The sequence below is a fragment of the Eptesicus fuscus genome, chromosome 2 (genome assembly GCF_027574615.1).
Source record: "Eptesicus fuscus isolate TK198812 chromosome 2, DD_ASM_mEF_20220401, whole genome shotgun sequence".
In the NCBI taxonomy this organism is placed as follows: Eukaryota; Metazoa; Chordata; class Mammalia; order Chiroptera; family Vespertilionidae; genus Eptesicus; species Eptesicus fuscus.
This window is the reverse complement of record NC_072474.1, coordinates 42,834,659-42,857,691: the sequence shown is the minus strand read 5'-3', so window position 1 is coordinate 42,857,691 and position 23,033 is coordinate 42,834,659. Positions and strand designations below refer to the sequence as shown.

The following is a 23,033-nucleotide window of genomic DNA, read 5'->3' as shown; positions in this document are numbered from 1 at the left end:
TCTATCTTTGAACATGACCCTTGGTTAATGCATCTCAGGTGTATGATGACTACATTCCTAGACTTCAATCAGGTCAAATCTGATTTTTTAAAATCGCCCTTTAGCAGGGTTATTTATATGACAGGATGTGCAAAAGGAAACATAAAAAATAAATTCTGTCTCACATACACATATTTCACAGATTCTAATAATTTATCTACCTAGGCTTTCTTTCCAAAAAGAATTAATCTAGCTCCACACTGGACATTTAACAGATAAAGTTAAGATGAATGACTTATTAAAAGTTCACATTAGAAACATATAAAGGATTTTGCTGCCAAAATTTCTTCCAGGTAGAATTCTTTCCTTACTATCAGTTGCACTCAGAAATCCAATGACCACATTTGATCTGTCTGCCCATTTTTTTCTTGCCAACAGAACCAGGTCTTCCTTAAATTTCTGATCTTTTCAACTCCTCATCACTATATGTCAATGAATTACACAAATGGCTTTAACCGTCTGTAGTTCCAGGCTGTATTTTCACCCCTACCTTTTGGTCTCTCCACTAAGGAACTTCCGTGAATGAACACTGTAATCAGAGCATCTGATCCATTGGGAGCTATCCTCCCAGGGTACTGTCCCAACGAACATAGCCCAGTATGCATCACGATTAAATTTTCTTTCATCAATTTTCCATCAAAAATAAAAGAATAATGGGCCACTATGAACCTGGGGCCACTAATACTTACAACAACTTTCATTATGTCTCACATTCTAATTGTCATTTTCTAAAAAACAGTGATTTCCCTGATTGTCACACCATAATCAGTAAAAAATATTTGCCTTCTCACTTATAATTCCTTATGGCTTAGTTTCAGACTGCTTTACCTAAGATCATGTTTGAAAATAGGTGGTGATCTACAAGATGACTGAAATTTAGTATTAACACTTATGATTTCCATTTCTTTCTAGCCCTCTGTACCTGTTCCTGGGAAAGAACCAGGTATTCCATAATCTTGACTTATAGAAATATACTGCAAAGCTGCTGACACCATGAATAAAAGCACACTTTTTCCTAAAGGAGTCAGAGTAAAAACTTTAGGCTTTGCAGGAGATGGGGTTTCTGCAGCTATTCAGCCTGCTATAGTGGTGCAAAAAAAAAAGCCACAGATAATGCATAAAGAAATGAATGTGGCAGTTTTCCAATAAAACTTTATTTACAAAGAACAGCAGTGGGCCAGATTTGGTCTGCATGCTATACTTGGCTAAATGAAATGTGCTGATAGAAGTAAAATCAGTATTCTAACCAAACCAGCTGATGTGAGCCAAACTGTAGACACAGAAAAGCTGAGATAGATGTGTGTGAGGAACACAGGATCATCCATTCTGCCACAAGATGGATATAAAAGCTGACACAAGATGATCGTGTAGAACAGTTTTACGAGTTGACCGACCACTGGGATAGGGGCTTAATCACAAGGAACAACAACAGCCTGTAATTAATGGAATCGAGAGTCTAGGTCAGTGGTCAGCAAACTCATTAGTCAACAAAGCAGCAAACCACGGCTCACGAGCCGTAGTTTGCCAACCACTGGTGTAGAATATCAAATGCCAGGTTAGGCAGGACACAATGGGACCAAAAGGGGTTGTGAGTTAACCAGTAGTGTCTTACAGAAAACTAGTCTAATGGCACTGTGCAAGACTGGTGGGCAAGGCAGAGAGTAAGTGGGTAGAGTGAAGAGACAGCAAAATGAGAAGATGATTATTGCTGAGGAACATGTTCCCACATTTCCATATAAAGTAAGACTTCCACCAACTCTCCCATTCTCTCCATCCACCCAATCTATTCCTCCCCCAGGACCCGGACAGGCTCCTCTGGCAGACCACAACCTACACACTGGTGAATGGGGTCGTGCTGTGACAACAGCGGACAGGCAATGTCCTGTCCCCAGCACTCTCCCCGTCCTGCTCCCAGCAGCCTGAGGCCCCTGAGCAGGGCTCTGTGTTAGCGACTAGTAGAACCCGCCCCTACGCCCCAGATCATCTCCGCACTACCTCTCAGTGCCCCATGTACACCTCGGGTTGGATTCCTCACAGCCTCCTGTGCATCGCTGGTCCTCCTCCACACCCTCTGGGAGCACAGTCCCACCACTCATCTCAGAGACTCAGATCCCTTATCCCTTCCTCGCCCTCACCCTCCACGGGCGATGAAGCACGTGTGCCCTGGATCTCATCAGCAGCTCTGCTTCCCTCACTACCGATGCAACAGCAGCCCTGCACCACCTCTTCACAGGACGTGTCCACAACCTGGCCTTCCTCCTTGAGTCCGGCCTCCGCACCCTGCGACAGCAGGCAGGGCAGGGAGGAGACAATCTGGGGCAAGATGAAAATGCCACCTTAGAGATGCTGTCCTGAGGCAGCAGTGAAACTGGCCCTGCCCCCAGGAGCGTACAATCTGGTCGGAGGAGGAGAAGCCGACATTCACCAACCAGAAAATAAGCCCATGTGCAAAGGAATAATACACTTCCTTCAACGGCAACAGGCATAATTAGGTCTTTGTTTTCAGAGGATCAGTCTGGTGACTGTGTGAAGGATAAATGGAAGAACAGGACTGGATTCATTCATTCAACCAATTCCTTCCTGCTCCGTCACGTGGTATGAAGCTCCTGCCAAATCCAAAGGACACGTTCCTGTTTTAAATGCTCCTGGCCTCTCCGCTGCTTCCGACATAAAAAAACAAAAACAACAACAACAAAAACCACTTTCCTAGTTGCTCTCCTTACCCATGCATTTTTACACAGTCCTCATCAGATATGCATGGCATTTTATATTCTGCTTGGCCATTTTGGTGTAATCACCTGTTTCTGACATCTTGTAGGACCTCTCAGAGCAGCAGGGCTCACTGCTGGGTCCGATGAAATTCTTTCTCTACACGCTCTTCAAGGAACTTACCCTTCACCTGGATCCAATTACTCTGTGCACAGATGGCTTCTGTTAGTTGCATCTCTGAGTCCTGACCTTCCAATTCAGCAGTTTAGAGATATCACTGAAACCATTTCAAGATATATTGCTCATTACTGCCCTGCATCCCCCCGTTTCTTCCACCTTCACTATTACTGTCACATCACAAGCCAGACGCAGGTCTAGCCCCCAAAACCCATTCCTTTGGCTATATTTCATGTCTACATAGAGGAACAGCCAGTACAGGTGTTCCCTCTTCCTCAGCTTAAACACCATCTAGCCCAGGAGCCAGCACATCACGGAAAGAAGCACAATTTGACCGTTTCCTTCTAGCAGTGGAAAGAGAAGAAGGAAGTGGAGAAGGTACTTCTGAGCAAATGTTGATGTGCGGCAGGCAAGCAAACAGTGGCCAGGAGCATTTCCTGATGGTGGGAAGAGGGCCAGGACTGACTCCCTGGAGAGTGCAGGGCACGGGTCACCTAGTCCAACGCCAGGGCATCAAACCCTGGGGCACCGTGCAAAGAACCCGGGTTGGACCCCAGCTCTGCAATTTCTCAGCTGAGTGCCTGCCCATGAGTGCCCATCAACAAATAAGGTGATGAGCAAAAAAGTGCTTCTAGTTCCTCGTCACCCTTCCCCCCATTTCCTCAGAACTGTGCTTCCCCAGCAGAGCCCTGGTATGCATCCCAACCACTAAGCCCATGATTACAACATCTTCCTGCTTCCCCGCTTTCAACTTCTGTGTGAAATTGTCCTACAAACAGCGTAACGAATAAGTTTCCTCTCCCAGCCCTACTCAAGCTTTAATATCTACCACATTATTTACCCCAAAGCTCTCAAAGCAGGTACTTCTGCTTTCCCTGAATCAATAAAGTAGCTAAACAAGAATATTGATAATTGTCATGTTGTTAGAGAGGGGTGTGTGTGTGTGCATATGACATTTAAAGTGTGGTTTTGTGGAAGTTTTTTGAAGAGAATTTGAAAGAAGGCTTTGATCTCCCTTGCCTCTCTCCAGACTATCATAAATTACTAGTATTTGTTTTACTTAAACTGCTTCTGAGGGGGGAAAAATCAGTAAGACATAGGCCACTTGAGTAAATACAAACACTAATTAGAATTCTTCACAAACAGGTACTCTTACATCCAAAGTATGCAGCCATAAAATGTTTTTCATTCTTAAGCCTAGAAATATTTTCCAATAAAAATAAAAATAAATGTGAAACATAAAGCTTTTTGCTAAATGGGCTCTGTGCTGCTTCCCATCAATTTTCTGTCCTGTGCTTGCATGTGTGTTCTGTGTGCATGTATGTGTATGTACATACATGTGCATGTGTGCACTGTGTATGCATACGTGTGCGCATGCCTCCAAGATGGGAGACATTGGCAGGCAACCAGAAGATGGAGGGAGACAAGCTTTGCAGGTGCTCTTGCACCATAGCACGCTGCCTCAGCGCTGTGATTCCGGCTGTGCCTACATCCCCTACAACTAGCTTCTGCCCCACAGCCCCTCCTCACAGCTACAGCTCCTCTCACCAGGCTTCCAAACAGTTTCCTTCCCGTGCCCTCTCAGGAGTGGTAACACTACCCTAAACTGTGTTCCCTGGATGCTAAAACATTCCTGTGAGTTCCCTTAACCCTGACCATCCTTCTTTAAACACTTGCTTTGTTAAATTATGTTCAGAGCCTCCTCTGAGTGTGCTCTGACTTGACTGAGTCTCTCCTTACGCAACCTCAGGCCACACTCTCTCCAGCTCACTGTCATTCAAGGTCAAGAAAGCCAAGTGCCCTCATAGACAGACCACCTGCGCAGCCTCAGCTCTCATTCATCATTCCCAACGTGGCCTAAGCTATCCATCTAATGTCCCTACCCATTCATTTAAAATAGACTTTTTAGTTCAACAGCTCTAAGCTTTCTTAGATTTATTCAACCCTGTGCTACCACATACTAGCCTGAAGGAAATTATGTCAACTTTTTCCTTTGTAACCTGGCAGGACACCAGCGTTCTATGTGTAATAAATACTAACTGGCTCTTACTTGGCTTAAGTGAAATTCATTCTTTCTTTCCAAGATAGAGATCAAGCACCAGTGGTTCAAAGAACCTGCCATCTGGAATCATGTCACCTTGCAACCACTGTGTGGGTGTTAAAGACCTCTCAACCCTTCCAGCCACAGGATGGCCGGAACAGCCAAACCAATCATGTCAATGTGCACAAGATGACAGCCCAAAAGGGGCGATCAAAGTTCTTCTAACACTAGGGAAGGAGAAAGAGAGAGGCAAGAAAAAATCCCCAGGTAAGAGAAAAAATAAATATTCCTTGTTTTCTCTCCCTTGAACTACATTTCATACCCATCAGCAGAAGACTTATTATTGGTTTCCTAACACTGAATAAGAACTACAAAGGAATCTCCTCAGCCTGTTGCTTATTTGCCTTCGTCCTAAAATGGAAAAGTAAACAAACTAACACTCCACCATCTTTGTTGTCTAATACAAGGCTAATAACTGGCTCTTAGCTACTCTAAACAAAGTTGCAATCACTCATTATGCAATAAATTTTCTTAACTAATTCAAAATGTTTGGCTCACTAAAGAGTGTAAAACAGATGTCATATTAAGGTCTCTAATTATGAATGATAATTCCTTGATAAGACTCCTCAACCATGCCAACAATTAATTTACTAAGGTGAATTTTAAATATGCATTCAAATTTTGGCAAAAAATTAAAGTAAATGAGGTTGTCTCAGCAAGTCCTCCATTAACATGTCCCCATTCACCAGAAAAAAAAAAAAAGAGAAAAATATGCACATTTAAAAAAAAAACAAAAAAACTATCAGATGCTTCTGGTTGCAAATAAAATAAGACCCAATTAGAAGTGCCCAAAATAATTCAAACATGCATTAGGTCTTTGAGTAAGAAATTCAGAGATAGAGGAACCCAGGGTTGGATCACAAACTCAAACAGTTAAGATTCTCACAGACCCTCAGCAGTGCAGAATGACGACTGCCAGAGCTCCGGACAGTGCACCTTCACACGGCAGCTACCTAAGCACTTCCTGCTTGGACAGGAAGGATGGGAGAAGATGACTTTAGTTGTAAGCCAGTTTCTTGTCAGGAATGAAAACCTTACCTCTCAGTGGGCAGAACAGACTCAAACACTGACCCTTAATCACATACTGACAAGAGAGTGAGGTGCCATCACTGACTTACATAAAGATATTCCCTATGACTGGGCCCAAAAAAATGTTAGCAACAAACAAGATAAATAAGCTGTTGTACAGGCAAGCAGCAAGTGTAGCTTTCAGAGACTATTTGAGTACAAGTTGTTTAAACCAAATATTCGCTTCAAAGTCAGAGAGGGAAAAAAATCAAGTTTGGAAGGGCTTGGAGTGAGCAATCCTACACTCAATACCCAACGGGAACCAAGCAGGAGCTGTGATGAAGGAGGCAGGCTGGGCGGGAACTGTGGGGCTCTGAGGAGGGTGTGTGTGGCCTCCAGTTCTTGATCTTATTTTCAAATATTAGCAAACTACAGTACAGCTTAAAAATAAACAGGCATTCTTTTTCTAACCTTACACAAATATAGATAAGGCTAGCTTCCCTCACATAACAGAAATTATGACCTGAACCGCTTACCATGTGCCAGGTATTGTTTACAGTGACTTAGACATCTTACCTCATTTCACTCTTTAAAATAAAATCCTATGCATTAGTACCATCATTGTCCTTACTCTCACAACGGAGGGAACTGAGCCTTAGAAATGAATGCAATTTCCCACAACCACATAACTACTAGGTGGTGAAGCAGGGACATTGCACACAAGACTGCAAATGACTTGCTGGGATCTAGGGGTCAGAGAGGCTGAACACAGCTGATGAAATGGGTGCTCTTGCCCTGATTCCTACAGTCACTTGGGAGAGAACAAATACAGCTTGGTGGCCAGCTATTTCCTTAAAAAGCAACCATGTTCACCTGATTTTTCTCAGCCATCTCTGCCTCATTCCTACACAGAAAATATATTTTTTTAAAAACGCACAAAACAGCACTAACACTCAGGGCTTAAACATTTCTGTGGAGTGAGAATTAATTAGTAATATGATTATAAGATGCTTCAAAATTCGTCAGATCTTAAAAAAGCCTCCCAACTCCAATGAATGATTTTGCCTCACATGGCACTGTGGACTTGTGAGTGTAGGGAGAGAAAGGGTATGGGCACACCAGTGTAAATACACCATTTATCTACCTCTGTGTAAAAGACCTATGAGCAGCAGTTATCTTATATAAAAAAAAAAAAAAAGCCTCTCCTGAAGTTTTTATAATATGTAATCTATAGGCTCTCTGCTCTTACTGCTCCACTCCATCCTAATCCAGAAATTTAAAATCATTAACCTACTTTTCAACAACCTTTTCTGCTATTTGTTTAATGTCTCTCTCTTTTCCACTGTAAGCTCCTGTCATTTATTTATGGATCTCCGTACTTGGTGATAAACAACAAACATTTGTTGACTGAATAACAAACATGATAAAAGTTCTGTTTTCCTATTACTTTCTGCAGTGACACAGTCCACTCATATAAGACATTCTGAGATATAAAGCACATTGATATGAATGAGCTCTTCAAAAAATTTATCTTCCATAGTTCTGTTCATCTTTAACAGGAGAGTTTCATAATAAACAATTAAAAGATCAATTTGTTACTAGCATTCATCTTTCACGTAGCATACAAAATAATGTTAGATCCAATGATACTTTTCCTTACATATTCCAATTGCTACATTTACCTTTACTCATCATTCTGTGTTACATCTATATATATAAAAGCCTAAGTGACCAACTGACTGAACGACCAGTCGCAATGACACACACTGACCACCAGGGGGCATATGCTCAATGCAGAAGCTGCCCCCTTGTGGTCAGTGCATTCCCACAGCCAACCTCCCGCAGCCCCTCCCCATGGCCGGCCAACCTTCCACGGCCCACCCCACCCCCCAGCTGGCCCAATAGCCCCGATCAGGGCAGCCAACCTCCCGCAGCCCTGCCCCCCCAGCCAACCAACCTCTTGCGGCCCCTCTCCCCGCTGACCAACCTCCCGTGGCCCCGATCGGCCCCGATCGCCAGCCAGGCTGAGGGACCCCACCCGTGCACGAATTCGTGCACCAGGCCTCTAATTATTAAATATTGGAGGGGAAGTCTTCTAAACTTTTCCCATCAAGCAAAAACCCCCAAGTATCCCCATATTAGGTATTTAGGTACATGTCGTACCAGCATTCATATCTTTAAACTTCTGCTTTAGTTCAGTAGGAGTAAGACGATACTGATCAAGACCATCATTCCAATAAATTCGGTCCAAGACTTGAAGATCTCCTCCAATCAGCCAATCTCCTTGTTCCATAACCATCTAATGGGAAGAAAGAGAAAATAATTGTTTTAAATAGAAACCAAGAGAAAAACAAGAACATTTCTCTCATACAAGCTAACTATGGTTATAAACTTTTACTTTCCTCTCAATGTCAATGGTAAGTACATTTAGCTTAACAACTGAATTGGGATTGAAAATGCTACAGAATTAGAGTATCCTATATAATAAAATCCTAATATGCACATTGTTCGGCCAGGAGTTTGACTGCTCACTATGACATGTGCTGACCACCAGGGGGCGGAGCAGAACATGGCAGGCACTGGGGACAAGGCGCTGGCAGCGGGTGGCAGTGGAGGCACTGCAGCCCTGATGGGCCCCAACGAGAGCAGGACCACGGCGGGGTGGTGGAGCAGGTGAGCAGGTGGCACCAGGCCAAGGCGGGTGAGAGCAGGCACCCGATCACCCCACCGATCGCCCGGCAGATTGCAACCAGCGGCAGCAGCGGGGGCCCAGCCCCAAACAATCGCCCCACAAGCGGGATGGTGGAGCAGGTGAAGGGGCGGCGCCAGGCCACAGAGGGGTGCCAGGCAGGGCTGCGGGGCTGCGAGGCTGGGGGTGCGAGCTGGGGCCCAATCCCTGCAGGCCACCCCAAGGGACCCCACCAATGCATGAATTTGTGCACTGGGCCTCTAGCATTCTATAATTTCTCAAAGGACTTTTGAAACAACTATCCCATTTAAAAAGAAAGGGCGAACAAAACCAACATGAACAATTAATGACTTTTAAGTAATAAAAACATTCTTTTCATTGTTGTTGTGTGTTGATTAACAAAAGTTTGTAATCCTGGATTAGCCCCTATTTTGTGCTCTCCAATCCTAAACTTTTGAGCAATTAAAGTAATGATGATAGAGTTGGGCACAGAGCCAAGCCTTCCAATCTCCACACCACCTCAGATTTCTTATCTTCTCTGGTCCTCTTTCCCTGCATCTGGAAGAGGAGATGCTATTTCCTAGGACGTGTCCCTCTCACAGAGCAGCTCAAGCTGGCCCTTCTCCCACGACTGCGGTTTATGTGCTAACGATGTTCCTGAACTGCTGCAGCCCCTTCCTACCTGGTCTTCCCCACTAGAAGGTCCATCCCCTCCCATCAGACCACTCATTCAATAAACATTTACTGAGTAACTGGTGTGTGCCGGGGCTTCCAGCAGGCACTGGGAAATACAGCAGAAAACGAGAGAGAGAGAGAGAGAGAGAGAGAGAGAGAGAGAGAGAGAGAGAGGGAGAGATCTTCCTGCAATGGAGCTTATGTCCCAGCAGGGGAGACAGAAGAGCGACCAGAGAAATACCAGCTGGTACCGAATGTTAGAGAAAATAGAAAGGGCAATGGAACACAGTGCCCTGGACGTACAGTGAGTAACTGCGAAAAAGGAGGCCGTGAAGGCTTCTCTGAGGAGGGTGGCATTTAACTTGAGATGATGAAAAGGAAACAGCCAGGGAGGGAAAGCATTTTAGGCAGAGGGACGGCAGGCACAAAGTCCCGGAGCAGCAAAAGGCGTTGTCTCTGAGGAACAGAAAGAAAGGCAATGTGGCTGGAAGGTCAGAAAAGGTGAAAGCAAGGACAGGAGCAGAGGTAAGAGAGATCAGGAGCACCATGCGAGGCCACAGACAGGCACTTGGGTTTTATTCTAACTCTAAGGAGCAGTTTACTGACGACTTTTAAAGGATTTACATTTTGAGAAGACACACTCTACACTCTGGCTGCTTGAGGAGAATGGAAGGTAGTGGGTACGAGAGGAAGCAGGACTCCAGCCAGGGGATGAGCACCAGTCTAGCCTAGAAACTGGATAGCTCGGGCGGTACCGCTGGGAGTGGAGCTGGGACGGGACCTCCTGCACAAGACTGCCGGGCTAAGTCCCTCACAGCACCACCTGGTGGTCCTCTCGTGCCCAAGCCTGCCTGCGACCTCTTCGTTTGTAGGGAGCTTGCAGAGTAGTAAAAAGAACACAGAAGACCCAGGACAGACCTAACCCTGACTCGGGACTGCTGCCTCTACAGCTCTGGGCAAGCGGAGCCCACTCCAAGGTTCTTCCGGATAAAGAAAAACACTGTCTACCTCCGAGGGTCACTGAAAGGACCAGCTAACAGAAATGTGGTCTGAGAAGCATAACTACATGTAAATGGTTATTATGACTGAACAAAGTCCTAACATTTCAGGGTAGAATGGGAAGCCCTCTAGCTTCCCAAGGTCCTCTCTCCCACTGCACACCAGCTAGTTCTCACACACTGAATCTCTGCTCCACAAGCCTGGAGGACCACGGCTCACACAGTCCCCGCCTAGCCAAACCCTACTGGTGCCTAAAGGCTGCAGACCAGGTACCAACTAATACCAAGAAGTCATACAGATCACTCTTTAAAAATGGTTCAAAATATAAACAGTACTCAGATTTGTTGAGGGATTAAAAAACAAATGTTGCCCTACCCAGTTTGGCTCAGTGGATACAGCATCGAACTGAAGGACTGAAGGGTCCTCGGTTGCATTCCGGTCATGGACACATACAGGCTTGATCCCCGGCCCTTGTCGGGGCCCTTGGGGGAGGCAACCAATCAATGTGTCTCTCTCTGTCTCTCCCCTCCCTTCCACTTTTTCTAAAAATCAAAATATCCTCAGGTGAGGATTAACAAAAAAATCTAATCTAATAATAGACAAATATGCAAATTGACCGCACCTTTGCTACACCTAAGCCACGCCCACCAACCAATCTGGACGAGTATGCAAATTACCCCAACAAAGATGGCGGCTAATTTGCATATCAAGACAGCGTCCAAAGAAGCCAAGAGCTGCAGAAGGGAGTAAAGCTTCGAAGAAGCAAGCAAGCCGGGGGGGGGGGGGGGGAGGAGAAGGGCGGGGCGGAGGCGGGGCCGGGGGCGAAGGGAAACAAGGGCGGGCTGGAGGAGAAGGTGAGGCGGGCGACAAGGGCGGAGCGGAGGCGGGGCCGGGGGCAAAGGGAAACGCGGGCGGGCTGGAGGAGAAGGTGAGGCGGGCGACAAGGGCGGAGCGGAGGCGGGGCCGGGGGCAAAGGGAAACGCGGGCGGGCTGGAGGAGAAGGTGAGGCGGGCGACAAGGGCGGAGCGGAGGCGGGGCCGGGGGCAAAGGGAAACTCGGGCGGGCTGGAGGAGAAGGTGAGGCGGGCGACAAGGGAGGAACGGAGGCGGGGTAGAGTGCAGCAGGAAATCCTATTGCAGGATTTTTCCTGCAACGGGAAAGCTAGTAAATAAATAAATGTCTCTTCCATCAAATTCATATGAAAAGTACCCTCTAGTGCCCTAGCTGGTTTAGCTCAGTGGATAGAGCTTTTGGCCTGCAGACTGAAGGGTCCCTGGTTCGATTCTGGTCAAGGGCACATGCCTGGGTTGTGGGCTCGATCACCAGTAGGGAGCATGCAGGAGGCAACTGATCAATGGTTCTCTCTCATCATTGATGTTTCTATCTCTCTCTTCCTCTCCCTTCCTCTCTGAAATCAATAAAAATAAATTTTTAAAAAATAAAAAAATGAGATTTTTTTTTAAGAGGAATACATACAGTATAATTCCAGTTACATAAATTTCAAAATACACATGAAACCAAATTGTAGTATTCAGAAAAGCTTGTATGGAGTAAAAACTACAAATTAATACAAAAATGTGATTATATTTAAAACAGGATACTGAGTACTGGAGGTGCAGGGCAATGACCAAGAGGGATTGAAAGGGGTTTCTGGACCTAGATTGTTGTTACAGATTCATTTTGTAATAAATTTTTAAAAAATGAGATATTTTTAAAAAGTACCCTCTAGTGATATAGGTAGGCTACATAGTATGTGAAGCTCACATACCAATAACCACTATCTGCTATGATTATGGAAGATGGCTTTGACACCCAAAGTGATCTAGATTAAAATCAGACCCTCATCCCACCTATTACCTGCATAACTTTGGTCAAGACATGTATCCCCTATAAGTCTCACTTTGTCCATACGTCCAAAGGACATGCCACCATCCTACAGGTTTGCTATGTGACTCAAAGAATTTACATGAGCATGTGTTGTAAGTCATGTCACTTGTTACTATTAACTGTAAAATTTAATTTTGAAGGAATGCCTGACACCATCACTAGTTCAACCTCCTTATTTTCTAAGAAAATATATCCCGTTTTTAAAAAGTTATCACTTTTTTGTCCTTCATGAGACAACAAAATAAGATTTAGCACATTTCCAATATCCAAATAGAAGTTACAGAAATTTTCTAGATAAAGTTACTACAATTTCACTTAGTTTCTTTTAATGCTCAAAGTGTACTTTAAAACACCTAACAAGTAACAGAGGTTTTACTTCAATGATAATATTTCACATACAAAGTACACAAGGCACTTTGGGGAGACTAATTATACTGCACTGCTTCCATACCGGAAACACAATGTTCAATTAAAAACCCAGACAAGACAAAACCATCCTGACCTCCCGTCCTACCTGTAAGGACATGATTAACGTCTGTCCCACCACCAAAAGCTAGGAGCCCCGAGCGTACAGACTGTGCTTGAGTGTCCAGCACCAGCATTAGCTCGGTGCCTCGTGTACAGTAGATGCTTAAATAGTTACTGAACAAATATTTACCTGGACCAAGTGACAAGACCATATGCTCATCACACTAATCTAAGATCCAGTCTCGCTTCTGCAAAATGTTAACAATTTCAATGGAACCACCAATATACAGGTAATGCCCACATTTTCAGCACAAACACTATTTGTAATAAATCAAGATAAAATGCAGCCAAGTCTGTACAGGACCTTGATGTAGGGGTGGTTCTTGCATGTCGTTCCCCACTGGCGGGCACAACGCTCCTCCTTCCTGTGCTCAAAAAACTCTGGGTTGCGAAGAATAGCCACACGGCGGCCCTCGTACATCAGAGCAAATGCCGTACAGCCATCCAGCCTCTCTTTATCTTCATGAGTAGCTGACAGAACTACAGGCACTGACAAGTTAATGACACCCCCTGCAGGGCACAAAGGAACACACAGCTTGGGTTACTCCACAGGCCTCACGTATCCACATCTCACTTCGGTGGACACTAGTAATGTTGAACTGGTGCCTGGCACAGAAAATCAGGAGACGGAATAAGCAACAGAGGCTAAAAAACAGCAAAAATTAAGAAAATCAACAGTGTGTGTAGCAGCACTCACAACAATTCATGAAACTGTCTTTTAGGGTGAAACTATGGGATAGAATCACAGAAGTAAAAGAAACTGTTTAACAAGTAAAACTCAACTGGTTAAGTTTAACATCACCAACAATATACTGAATACCTCCAATATATGAATAAGATAAAGCAGTATGGTTCAGGGCCTTTTTTAAAAAAAATTTAAATTCGTGCTGATAACTGCCTTTTGAGTGGCAAATTGGTTAAGAATACTTGAGCCCTAACCGGTTTGGCTCAGTGGATAGAGCGTTGGCCTGCGGACTGAAGGGTCCCAGGTTCGATTCCGGTCAAGGGCATGTACCTTGGTTGAGGGCACATCCCCAGTAGGGGGTGTGCAGGAGGCAGCTGATCGATGGTTCTCTCTCATCGATGTTTCTTACTCTCTATCCCTCTCCCTTCCTCTCTGTAAAAAATCAATAAAAAATATTAAAAAAAAAATACTTGAATATACATGGGTATCCTTGAGACAGAAAGACAAAAACACCCAAAAAGCCTTTTGTTACTTGGTTTTTAATCAGAATTGAACCCATGTCAGCTATCACTGGCCAGGACACAAAGGCAGTAGGTAATCAGTGCTCCTTTTAACTCAAAATGTGTCCCACTGAGACCAAAGGCACATTCTCAGTTCCCAACCTTTCAAGCTCCAAATGGTTTTTTTTCCTACTCATCATGCACAGATTAGAAAAATAAAATGCACTCTCAAATTGCTATGTGGATCTTATTTACACACCAAATAGAAAACATACTTTTCTGGGAAATCATGGCATAACTTCTTTGATAACTGTTTGGCTGTTTTAAAATTACCACCACTACATACAGTGCAAAATGTTGCACCAAATCCAAAACTAAATCAATACTCAAGACACAGTCCACAAAGACTTTACTATTAGTTTCAAGGAAGAAAATCGAAGAACAATATTTAATCCTTATGTTCTTGTGATAAAATTTATCTGGAGAACAATCAGAAATTACATTTTCAAATATCTATTTCACTCCCCAGTTAAAACAAGTCATAATACAGAAAGACGTGGTAGCAATTGAGGAGGGTTCTGTGATATGGAACAACAGTATTTTCTTTGAGGTGGAAAATTAATCTTACCAACAGTATACAACGTTAAAGGTAGCTGAATTATTATTACAATATACTGAACATCAATTTCTTTGAGTGTTTTAAAAGAATAGGAAGAACCATCCTTTCAACCACTTATTTCAGGACTCCTAAACTTGAACTCCCTGGCTCCCTACTAGAAGGCCTGGCTTAAGTAAGCACGGGCTTCCATATAGCAAAACTGAGTGTGTGCACGAAAATGATCAGGTGGCTGTGGCACAGGGAAACTATTTGCTTTTGAAATTCTTTTCATCCCTAATCCTCAGGTTTTCCTTCTCCCCATGCAATAAATCACAATCGGGGAAACAAAAATGGAAAACAGATCTCACTATCCACTTAAAATGTCTAGTACTGATCTACCTTAGTCTTAAAACACTACCTTCGTTAAGGCGGTACCACTACTTCCTATAAATAGTGATGAATCCCTATAACTGTGCAATATCTCTTCCACGCTCAACGTACTACAGAATGCAAAACGTCTTACCATCCAGAAGACAATCAAAATGAAGACACTGCAAGTACTCCCTCTCTCGCATAAAGCCATTCAGTGGGGTGGCCCAACCTTCTGCCAAAACCTGCACCCACTGCATGTCCACCTAGTAAATGAGAAAGGAAAATTTTCTATATCATGTACTTGTGAACAAAAGCAGTCATGGCCTTTAGGAATTTAATCTGGAAAGTGATGGAAACAAATATCTCAAGAATGATTACAGATTATACAAATCTAATAATTAAGGACACTAGAAAAATACGCATTTTCCCAAGTTTAAATAACATTAGACTTGCAAACATTTCCAATAAGGAAAGCATCTCCTAAAGTGGTTCTCAATTGTTACTATATATAAGAAACTACTGGAAGGCTTGTTAAAATGAAGACGGCTCCACCCCCCAGTTGCCGATTCAGTCAGTTTGCTGTAGGGCCCAAGAATTTTTATTTTTAACAGTTTCCCAGAAAATGTTGACAATGATGTCTAAAAACTACACTCTAACAACCACTGTCCTAAACTAAAACTTCAGATAAAAATAGTCCTTCCCCAATAACAGAGCACCCTTCATTTTACAAAGATTTCTAGTATATCCCATTAGAACGTTAAAGAAACGATCATCTTTGTATCATTCAAGTAAGCTGGGTATGCTCATTTTTAACTGGTGCTCTATACATGTAACCGTGGTTCTCAAATGAGAAAAGATGAAGCACCTGGGCAAGTAAAATGTTGCTTACTATTTATTTCCAAAGTAGGTTGGCCAATGTGTCCCACTGAAAAATCAAATTCCTCTTCTTCAATTCAAGGGAAAAATTATATTCATGCACCAAATTAATTTCAAGTTTTCATCTTATTAGTTTTCCCTACACCTTTGACCAAGGCCACTCTTTGTCTATAGTAGAATCCAATTCTAGAAGGTATCTATTAGGCACTGAACATGCCCTCTGAAAATCATGTCAAAGCCCTAACCCCCCGAAGTGAATAGACATGGAGATAGGGCCTCTGAGGTAGTGACTAAGGTCAAATAAGGTTATAAGGGTGGGTCTTAATCCAATAGGTTAGCAGCCCTACTAAGAAGAGGAAACCAGAGTTCCCTCTCTCTATCCTGTGAGGACATGGCGAGAAGGCAGTTGTCCTTGAGCCATGAGAGGGCCTCACCAGGAATAAATCAGCCAGCACCTAGATCTTGGACTTTCCTGCTGTTTAAGCCATTTGGTCTAGCGTATTTGTTAGGGCAGACCAAGCTAATACACTATCTGACTTAGCATGGAGTTTTTAATTAATTATTTCTCATGCTGACGTGCAGAGAACAAACCACTGTATTGAAGAAAAGTTTACAATCAGAAAAGGCTACTGTCCTTCTGGGCTGTCAAGTTTGACTGACCTGGATTCATGTCCATTCACTGTCATTCTGTGTGTGTGTGTGTGTGTGTGTGTGTGTGTTCATTCTGTGAAAAGTCATCAGTTCCTTTACAGTACGTTTTGTCAGCTTCCCGAGTGGCTCTGCTCTCTAACTCCGAATATTTGTACTCCCAGCATGCCTTGGCTTCTGGTCAGAGACCCAATCATGCAAAGCACATTGGATCATCTACTCCTATCAGTGATTTGAAAAACTATGTACTTGGAAAGCTCAGAAGTTTGGTTTTTCCTCTTTCTCCTTACTTTCAGATTTGGCACTTTGCTGGGTGTGTCAAATTTTTACCACACTAAACGAAAGACTGGGAAATTCTACTTCTAGTCCAGGTTCTTATTCCTTAATCTCTGTTTTTATAGTATACCTAAAGGTAAGACTTAAATTCTCTAAAATTTGAAACTGATCTATCTATAATTATAAAAGCCTAAGCGACCATCACAACCAAACGGACAATCGAACAGGATGTATGGGGCAACTAGGACGTAAGGGGGTTGGTGAGGGACAACCAAATGACTGAGCAGCAGGCTGCGTGGGGCGACCAGGCCAGCAGGGGGGGCAGTTAGGGGCAATCAGGCAGGCAGGCAGGCAGGTGAGCAGTTAGGAGCCAGTGGTCCAGGATTGTGAGAGGGATGTCCAACTGCCGGTTTAGGCCCGATAAACCAGCAGTTGGACATCCCCCAAGGGGTCCCAAATTGGAGAAGATACAGGCTGGGCTGAGGGGATCCCCGCCCCCTCCCCATGCACAAATTTCATGCACTGGGCCTCTAGTATATATATAAAAGCCTAAGCAACCCTTATGACAGAATGACCAAAATGACCAATCGCTGTAACACGTACTGACCACCAGGGGGCAGACGCTCAATGCAGGAGCTGCCTCCTGGTGGTCAGTGCACTCCCATAGCCAACCTCCCGTGGCTCCTCCCCCCAGCTGGCCAACCTCACATGGCCCCTCCCCACAGGCCAGCCAACCTCCCGCAGCCCCTCCCCCAGGCTGGCCAACCTCCACGGTCCCTCCCCCCAGCCGGCTGGCCCCCCAATAGGTCTCAATCGCCGGCCAGGTTGAGGGACCCCACTCGTGCACGAATTCATGCACTGAGCCTCTAGTAAATTATAATTTCCACTGTCACCATATCTAGTTTAACTAAGCAGTTTTTTTTATTGGGAAAATACCCAATGATATCATTAGAGTTAAGATATACAACAGAAATATTCTTAATAATATTAGTAAGGGAGATTCAGAGTTTTGGTAGGGGATTGGGAAACATGTTTAAAGAAAAAAATGTTCATTTTTAAAATTAATTAATTATTAACTTTAAATTAGTTATTGCAGATTAATATTTCTTAACCTTTTAGAACCCAGTTTTGATAAGCCTAAAAATCTTATATAATCTTTGTTCTTTGATATTTAAAAATAAATAAATATTATGACTAAAAGAAAATCAAAGCCATGATAATTTAGGGATATGGCTTTACAAATTAAAATTAAGCACATTTCCCACCCTGGAAATTGTGATACACACCACAACTAACCATGCCCTCAAACACAACCATAAAACCACAAATTTTACAGACTACCAAGTGTACATAAGGCCATAGTACTTGGTATGAAAAGCAACAAAGTACTTACTTTACTAATTTTCAATGCTGGTAGTGTTTCTGCATCTGTTTTTGCCAAATGAAGTTTATTTTCTGGCACATACAGTTCTTTTACTTCATAAGAGGCATCTACAGGCACAATATCCTATACAAAAACAAAAGTACAATAAACTGTTGAATTTTAGCGTTCTTCAAGGTTACCTTAATGAAGAAAAATTAAAATTTCAAAATAAGACTTTTTAAAAGAGGTGTAAAAAGAGGGCTTTGAATGCTGTCCCTCCCCAATCAATTTCCCAAATGTCAGTTGGTCTACCCTCAAGCAGATAAAATCCCCCATACAAGAAGTCCCTATGCATAATGTCCCATTATCTAGTGAGAAAGAAATTCCTAGAACATACCATATACCTTCAAAATCAGGCAACTGCATAGAAGACATGACCTCAAAGAGGTAATGATAAAAAGAATTTGGAAACAAACCAAAAAAACCCACTTAAACACAACCATTATTATCCTTAACATGTCATGAGAACATGCCACTGAAGCCACCTTTTCAGTAATATGACACAGTGCTCCACCACTTCAGGGCTGAGAAACAGCACTTTTGATCCCATATGAAATGTAGTCTGGAAACTTTATGTAAACTCCAGGTACTCATTTATATAACACTAGAGGACCAGTGCACAAAGTTCGTACACTGGTAGGGTCCCTAGCAGTTGCCGGCTGCCGGATGGGTACTCCCTCCCTTCCCTGGCCAGCCCTGCCCCCTGGTCGAACTCCTGGACAACTCCCAGTCAAGGGGACAATTTTCATACTACCCTTTTATTATATAGGATAGGATTGGAACGGTCTTTAGCCTCATTTATCCTGCAAGAACACATGTGTAATTACCACAACATAGACAGTCATATGCTGCTCACAGGTGATCATTGCAAGGCTTGGTCACATTTGTCATACCCCTGGGAATAATTACTAAATGTATGTAATTATTTTACATATTTTAAGCCAAATCTATCAAGTAACATTGATAAGCATATAAAACTGGCATTGATTAAAAGCTTTTCATACATTTATCTCATCCGAGCAATATTTTGTTATTAAAAAGAAAGTAGGTAATTCTAAAGAGAATGATAAGACAAGCCATTGGCAAGGAGAAAGTATCTGCAAAATGTTATCCAAAATATACAAAGAACTCTTAAAACTCAACAATAAGAAAACCCATTCAAAAACCGGGCCAAATACCAGAAACCGGCCAAATACCGGGCCAAATACCTCACCGAACAAGATATACACATAACAAATAAGCAGTTGAAACAATACTCTACATCATATGTCATCAGGCAAATTAAATTTAAAACAAGATACCACTACAGACATATTAGAATGGCCAAAATCCAAAACACTGACAATACTAAAAACTAGTGAGAACACAGACCAACAGAAACTGTCATTGCTGATGGGAATGCCAAATGATAGACTGGGTGGAAGACAATTTGGTGGTTCCTTACAAAACTAAATTACTCTTATCATATAATCCAGCAATTGTGCTCCTTGGTATTTACCAAAATAAGTTGAAAACTTATGTCCACACAAAAACCTGCACACAAATGTTGATAGCAACCTTATTCATAATTGTCAACACTTGAAACAACCGAGAAGTCCTCCAGCAGATGAATGAGTAGACTGTGATACATCCAGACAATGGAACATTACTCAGCATTAAGAAGCAATGAGCTAGGCAGCCGTGAAAAAACATGCTGGAAACTTAAATGCATATCCTATATAATAAAGAGGTAACATGCAAATGGTCATTACACCGTGACGCGTAACGACGGATCACCAGGAGGGCGGGGCAGGGAGCTACAAGCAGGGGAGAGCTACAGGAGGGGGAGGCAGCCAGCTACAAGCGGGGGAGAGCTACAGCTTCGGTGGGCGAGGCGGCCAGCTGAGGCAAGCAGTAGCAAGCTACTCGTGTGTGCGCAGGGCCACTAGTTACTAAGTAAAAGAAGACAATCTAAAAAGGCTACATACTGTATACTTCTAACTGTGTGACATTCTGGAAAAGGCAAAACTCTGAAGATCAGTGGTTGCCGGTGTTGGGGACAGGGGGAGGGTGGAGGGCAAGATGAATAGGCAGAGCACTGAGTATTTTCTAGGGCAGTGAAACGATTCTGTATGATACTACAATGGTGGATACATGTCATCATACATTTGTCAAAACCCACAGGATGTACAACCCTAATATAAACTGTAAGTTGTGGGTGACAATGATGTGTCAATGAGGTTCATCAACTGTAACAAATGTACCATTCTGGTGAGGAATGTTGAGAGCAGGAGGCGTGCATGGTGGGAGGGGAGCAGGGGGCATACAGAGAACTCATTCTCTGTGCTTTCCACTCAATTTTGCTGTGAACCTAAAACTGCCCTATAAAGTCCATTAAAAAAAATTAACAAAAAGTTATTCAAAATAAATATTAATGGAAAACCAGGTTTTTTAAGGACAATCCCTATTATTTTTCCTAAGGAATATGTTCCAGAAGAAACTTCAACTTATATTTGGACTTACATTAATACCATGTGTAGAGAAAAAAGCAGGATCAGATATGCATATCAAAGCTAGATAACCTCATGAAAGGTATGGGTGCCACTACTCAAGCAATTCCTGTGGGTTCTGAGAATCTAGAAACAATTATTCTATGAGACAGTTCAACTCTGGCTAAATCATGTGCCAAAATCAGGCTACTCCTATGGGTAAATTCTGGTGTTTCTCATCATAAACCCAAGATTAAATAAGAAGAATAAACATGAATGGGGGCGGGGGGGGGAAGAAAGAATAAAATTAAAAGAGAAGAAATAAGGAAACACTGTTTGCTGCTATACCAAGTTCAGCCAATAGATTGCTCCTGGGGTGTAGACATGAAAGGCACTTTCTGGAGGCCCATTAGTCACGTGCATGCCCGCCCCACTGCTCACAGGAGGAAAGTGGGAAAGTGGAAACATGAATGTGTGTGTATGTGTGTGGGGAGAGAGAGGGGTGGGGGGGGGGGGCGGGGGGGAGGAGAGGAACCCTGCATAACACAGGACACTTCATTAACCTTCTAGACGAGGGGTGGGAACCTTTTCTTCTGTCAAGGGACATTTAGATATTTATATCACTCATGGGCCATACAAAATTATCAATTTAAAAATCAGCCTGCTATATTTGGTCAAATATTTATTTAACTCACCCCTAATGCCTTAGCAGGGCCAGACCAAATGATTTCCTGGGCCTTATATGGCCCAAGGATAGGACATTCCCTACGCCTGTTCTAGAGCCTCTTTTGCAATTAAGCTACCAGCAGGTACCCACAGCTGCAGGTGTTTGTGATCTCTACTGATGGTAAGATTATGTAGGCGCATTCAAGAACACTGGAGAAGGAAGAAAGCTTCCATCAGCTGCCTCTATCTTCTCTTTGTAGATATAAATACCATACAACTTTGGATGAATGAGACATATCATTTCCAATGAACCAAGGTAAAGAGGACATGCCTTAAGTTTTGCTGAGGGGGTCACTGCATTGTGCACCCGAAGAGAAAATTCCATATAGGAAAGGCTCTTCCTTCTATCTAACAAGAGAAACAGATTAACTTAATCTAGTCCATTCTGTGCTTCTAACGCCAGGAATCATTTTAATACATTTATTAAATATAATACATTTAATACATTAATACATGCACTTTAATGCACTTAATACATTTGTAAGTAAAAAATAGCAGTAAAAAATTGGAAATGATAAAAACACATTACCTTGTACATGGTTATCATTATCATTTCTACATATTCCCTTCCAACTGTTTTTGCCCATAGGCACATTACAGGACAATTAATAGTTTCAGCAGTCTGTACAAAGCCTATTACTTCATCAACTACAAAATAAAAACTCAGAATCAACTTTTCCTGGAAGAATAATGGAACGTGCATTAAGTGAACTGCACACACACCCTATATGTTCAATTAGCTTTTTGGGTCTGTAAAGCTCTCATAGATGTCATGAGACATACACATTTTCCCAGCTGCAAAACAAAGAACTAATATCCTCCAGACTAGAAACAAATGCTAAAATTTACTTAAGTTACATATAAAAGTCTGACATTCATTAGGACTTTTATGAGGAAGAGGATGGCAAAACGGAATTAAATTTAAATATTTACATTAATCACAAAACATTAGGGACACACCATCTTCAAAACTAAAAAGAGATTCGAGAAAGCCATAGGGGTCTGCAGGCCAGTTATTCCTGATGTTTGTATCTAAGATCTGAGTTCAGATTCTAACAGTGCAACCTTGAGCAGGTTACCTAACATCTCGAACCTGCCTCCTTCTCAGTGGTTTAAAAATATTTATTGATTTCTTTCTTTCAGGGCCATTGTGACAATTAAATGACTAAAGTATCTGAACTGCAGGGTTAATATTTACTGAATGCATTCTATAATAGCAGTGTTGTCCTAGGAGCTTCATATGAATTAATGCATTTAATCTCCATACACTTCTACCTATGACAGTAGAAGAAACTATCGCTGTTCTACATTTTTACAGATGGGGACACTGAGGCTCAGGAGAAAGGTTAGAAACTTGTCCCAAATTCCTGCTATATTGTCTTCCACCGCAGTTAACACACAATAAATACTCAATAAATAGTCACTGTAGTTTGCTTGCTACATGCCAGACACCATCCTAAGCACTGGACACATATTAGCTCACAGAATCATCAGTACAATTCTGAGACAGGCAGGCGCTATCATTGTTTCCCATTTCACAGAACAGAGAATTAAAGCTAGAGAAAGAAGGTTATTATCTGGGTTGTACAGTTAATTGGTAAGTGTTGGAACTGAGGTCCCAGTACTACTCTCCTCCAAAAAAAAAAAAA

General features: G+C 42.7%; 1 protein-coding gene across 3 annotated transcripts in view; it reads right to left on the bottom strand.

The window, feature by feature from the left end:
• The window catches only part of PAPSS1 (3'-phosphoadenosine 5'-phosphosulfate synthase 1), a 99,986-nt gene that overhangs the window by 40,194 nt on the left and 36,759 nt on the right, over nucleotides 1–23,033 (bottom strand). For all 3 annotated transcript variants that reach the window (XM_028158613.2, XM_054726733.1, XM_054726743.1), the window contains 4 exons: nucleotides 18,161–18,274; nucleotides 15,119–15,230; nucleotides 13,117–13,322; nucleotides 8,198–8,333 (listed from right to left, as the gene is read on the bottom strand). In XM_028158613.2, coding sequence (XP_028014414.1) covers nucleotides 8,198–8,333; nucleotides 13,117–13,322; nucleotides 15,119–15,230; nucleotides 18,161–18,274 — 568 coding nt within the window. The remainder of the gene's footprint in view (nucleotides 1–8,197; nucleotides 8,334–13,116; nucleotides 13,323–15,118; nucleotides 15,231–18,160; nucleotides 18,275–23,033) is intronic.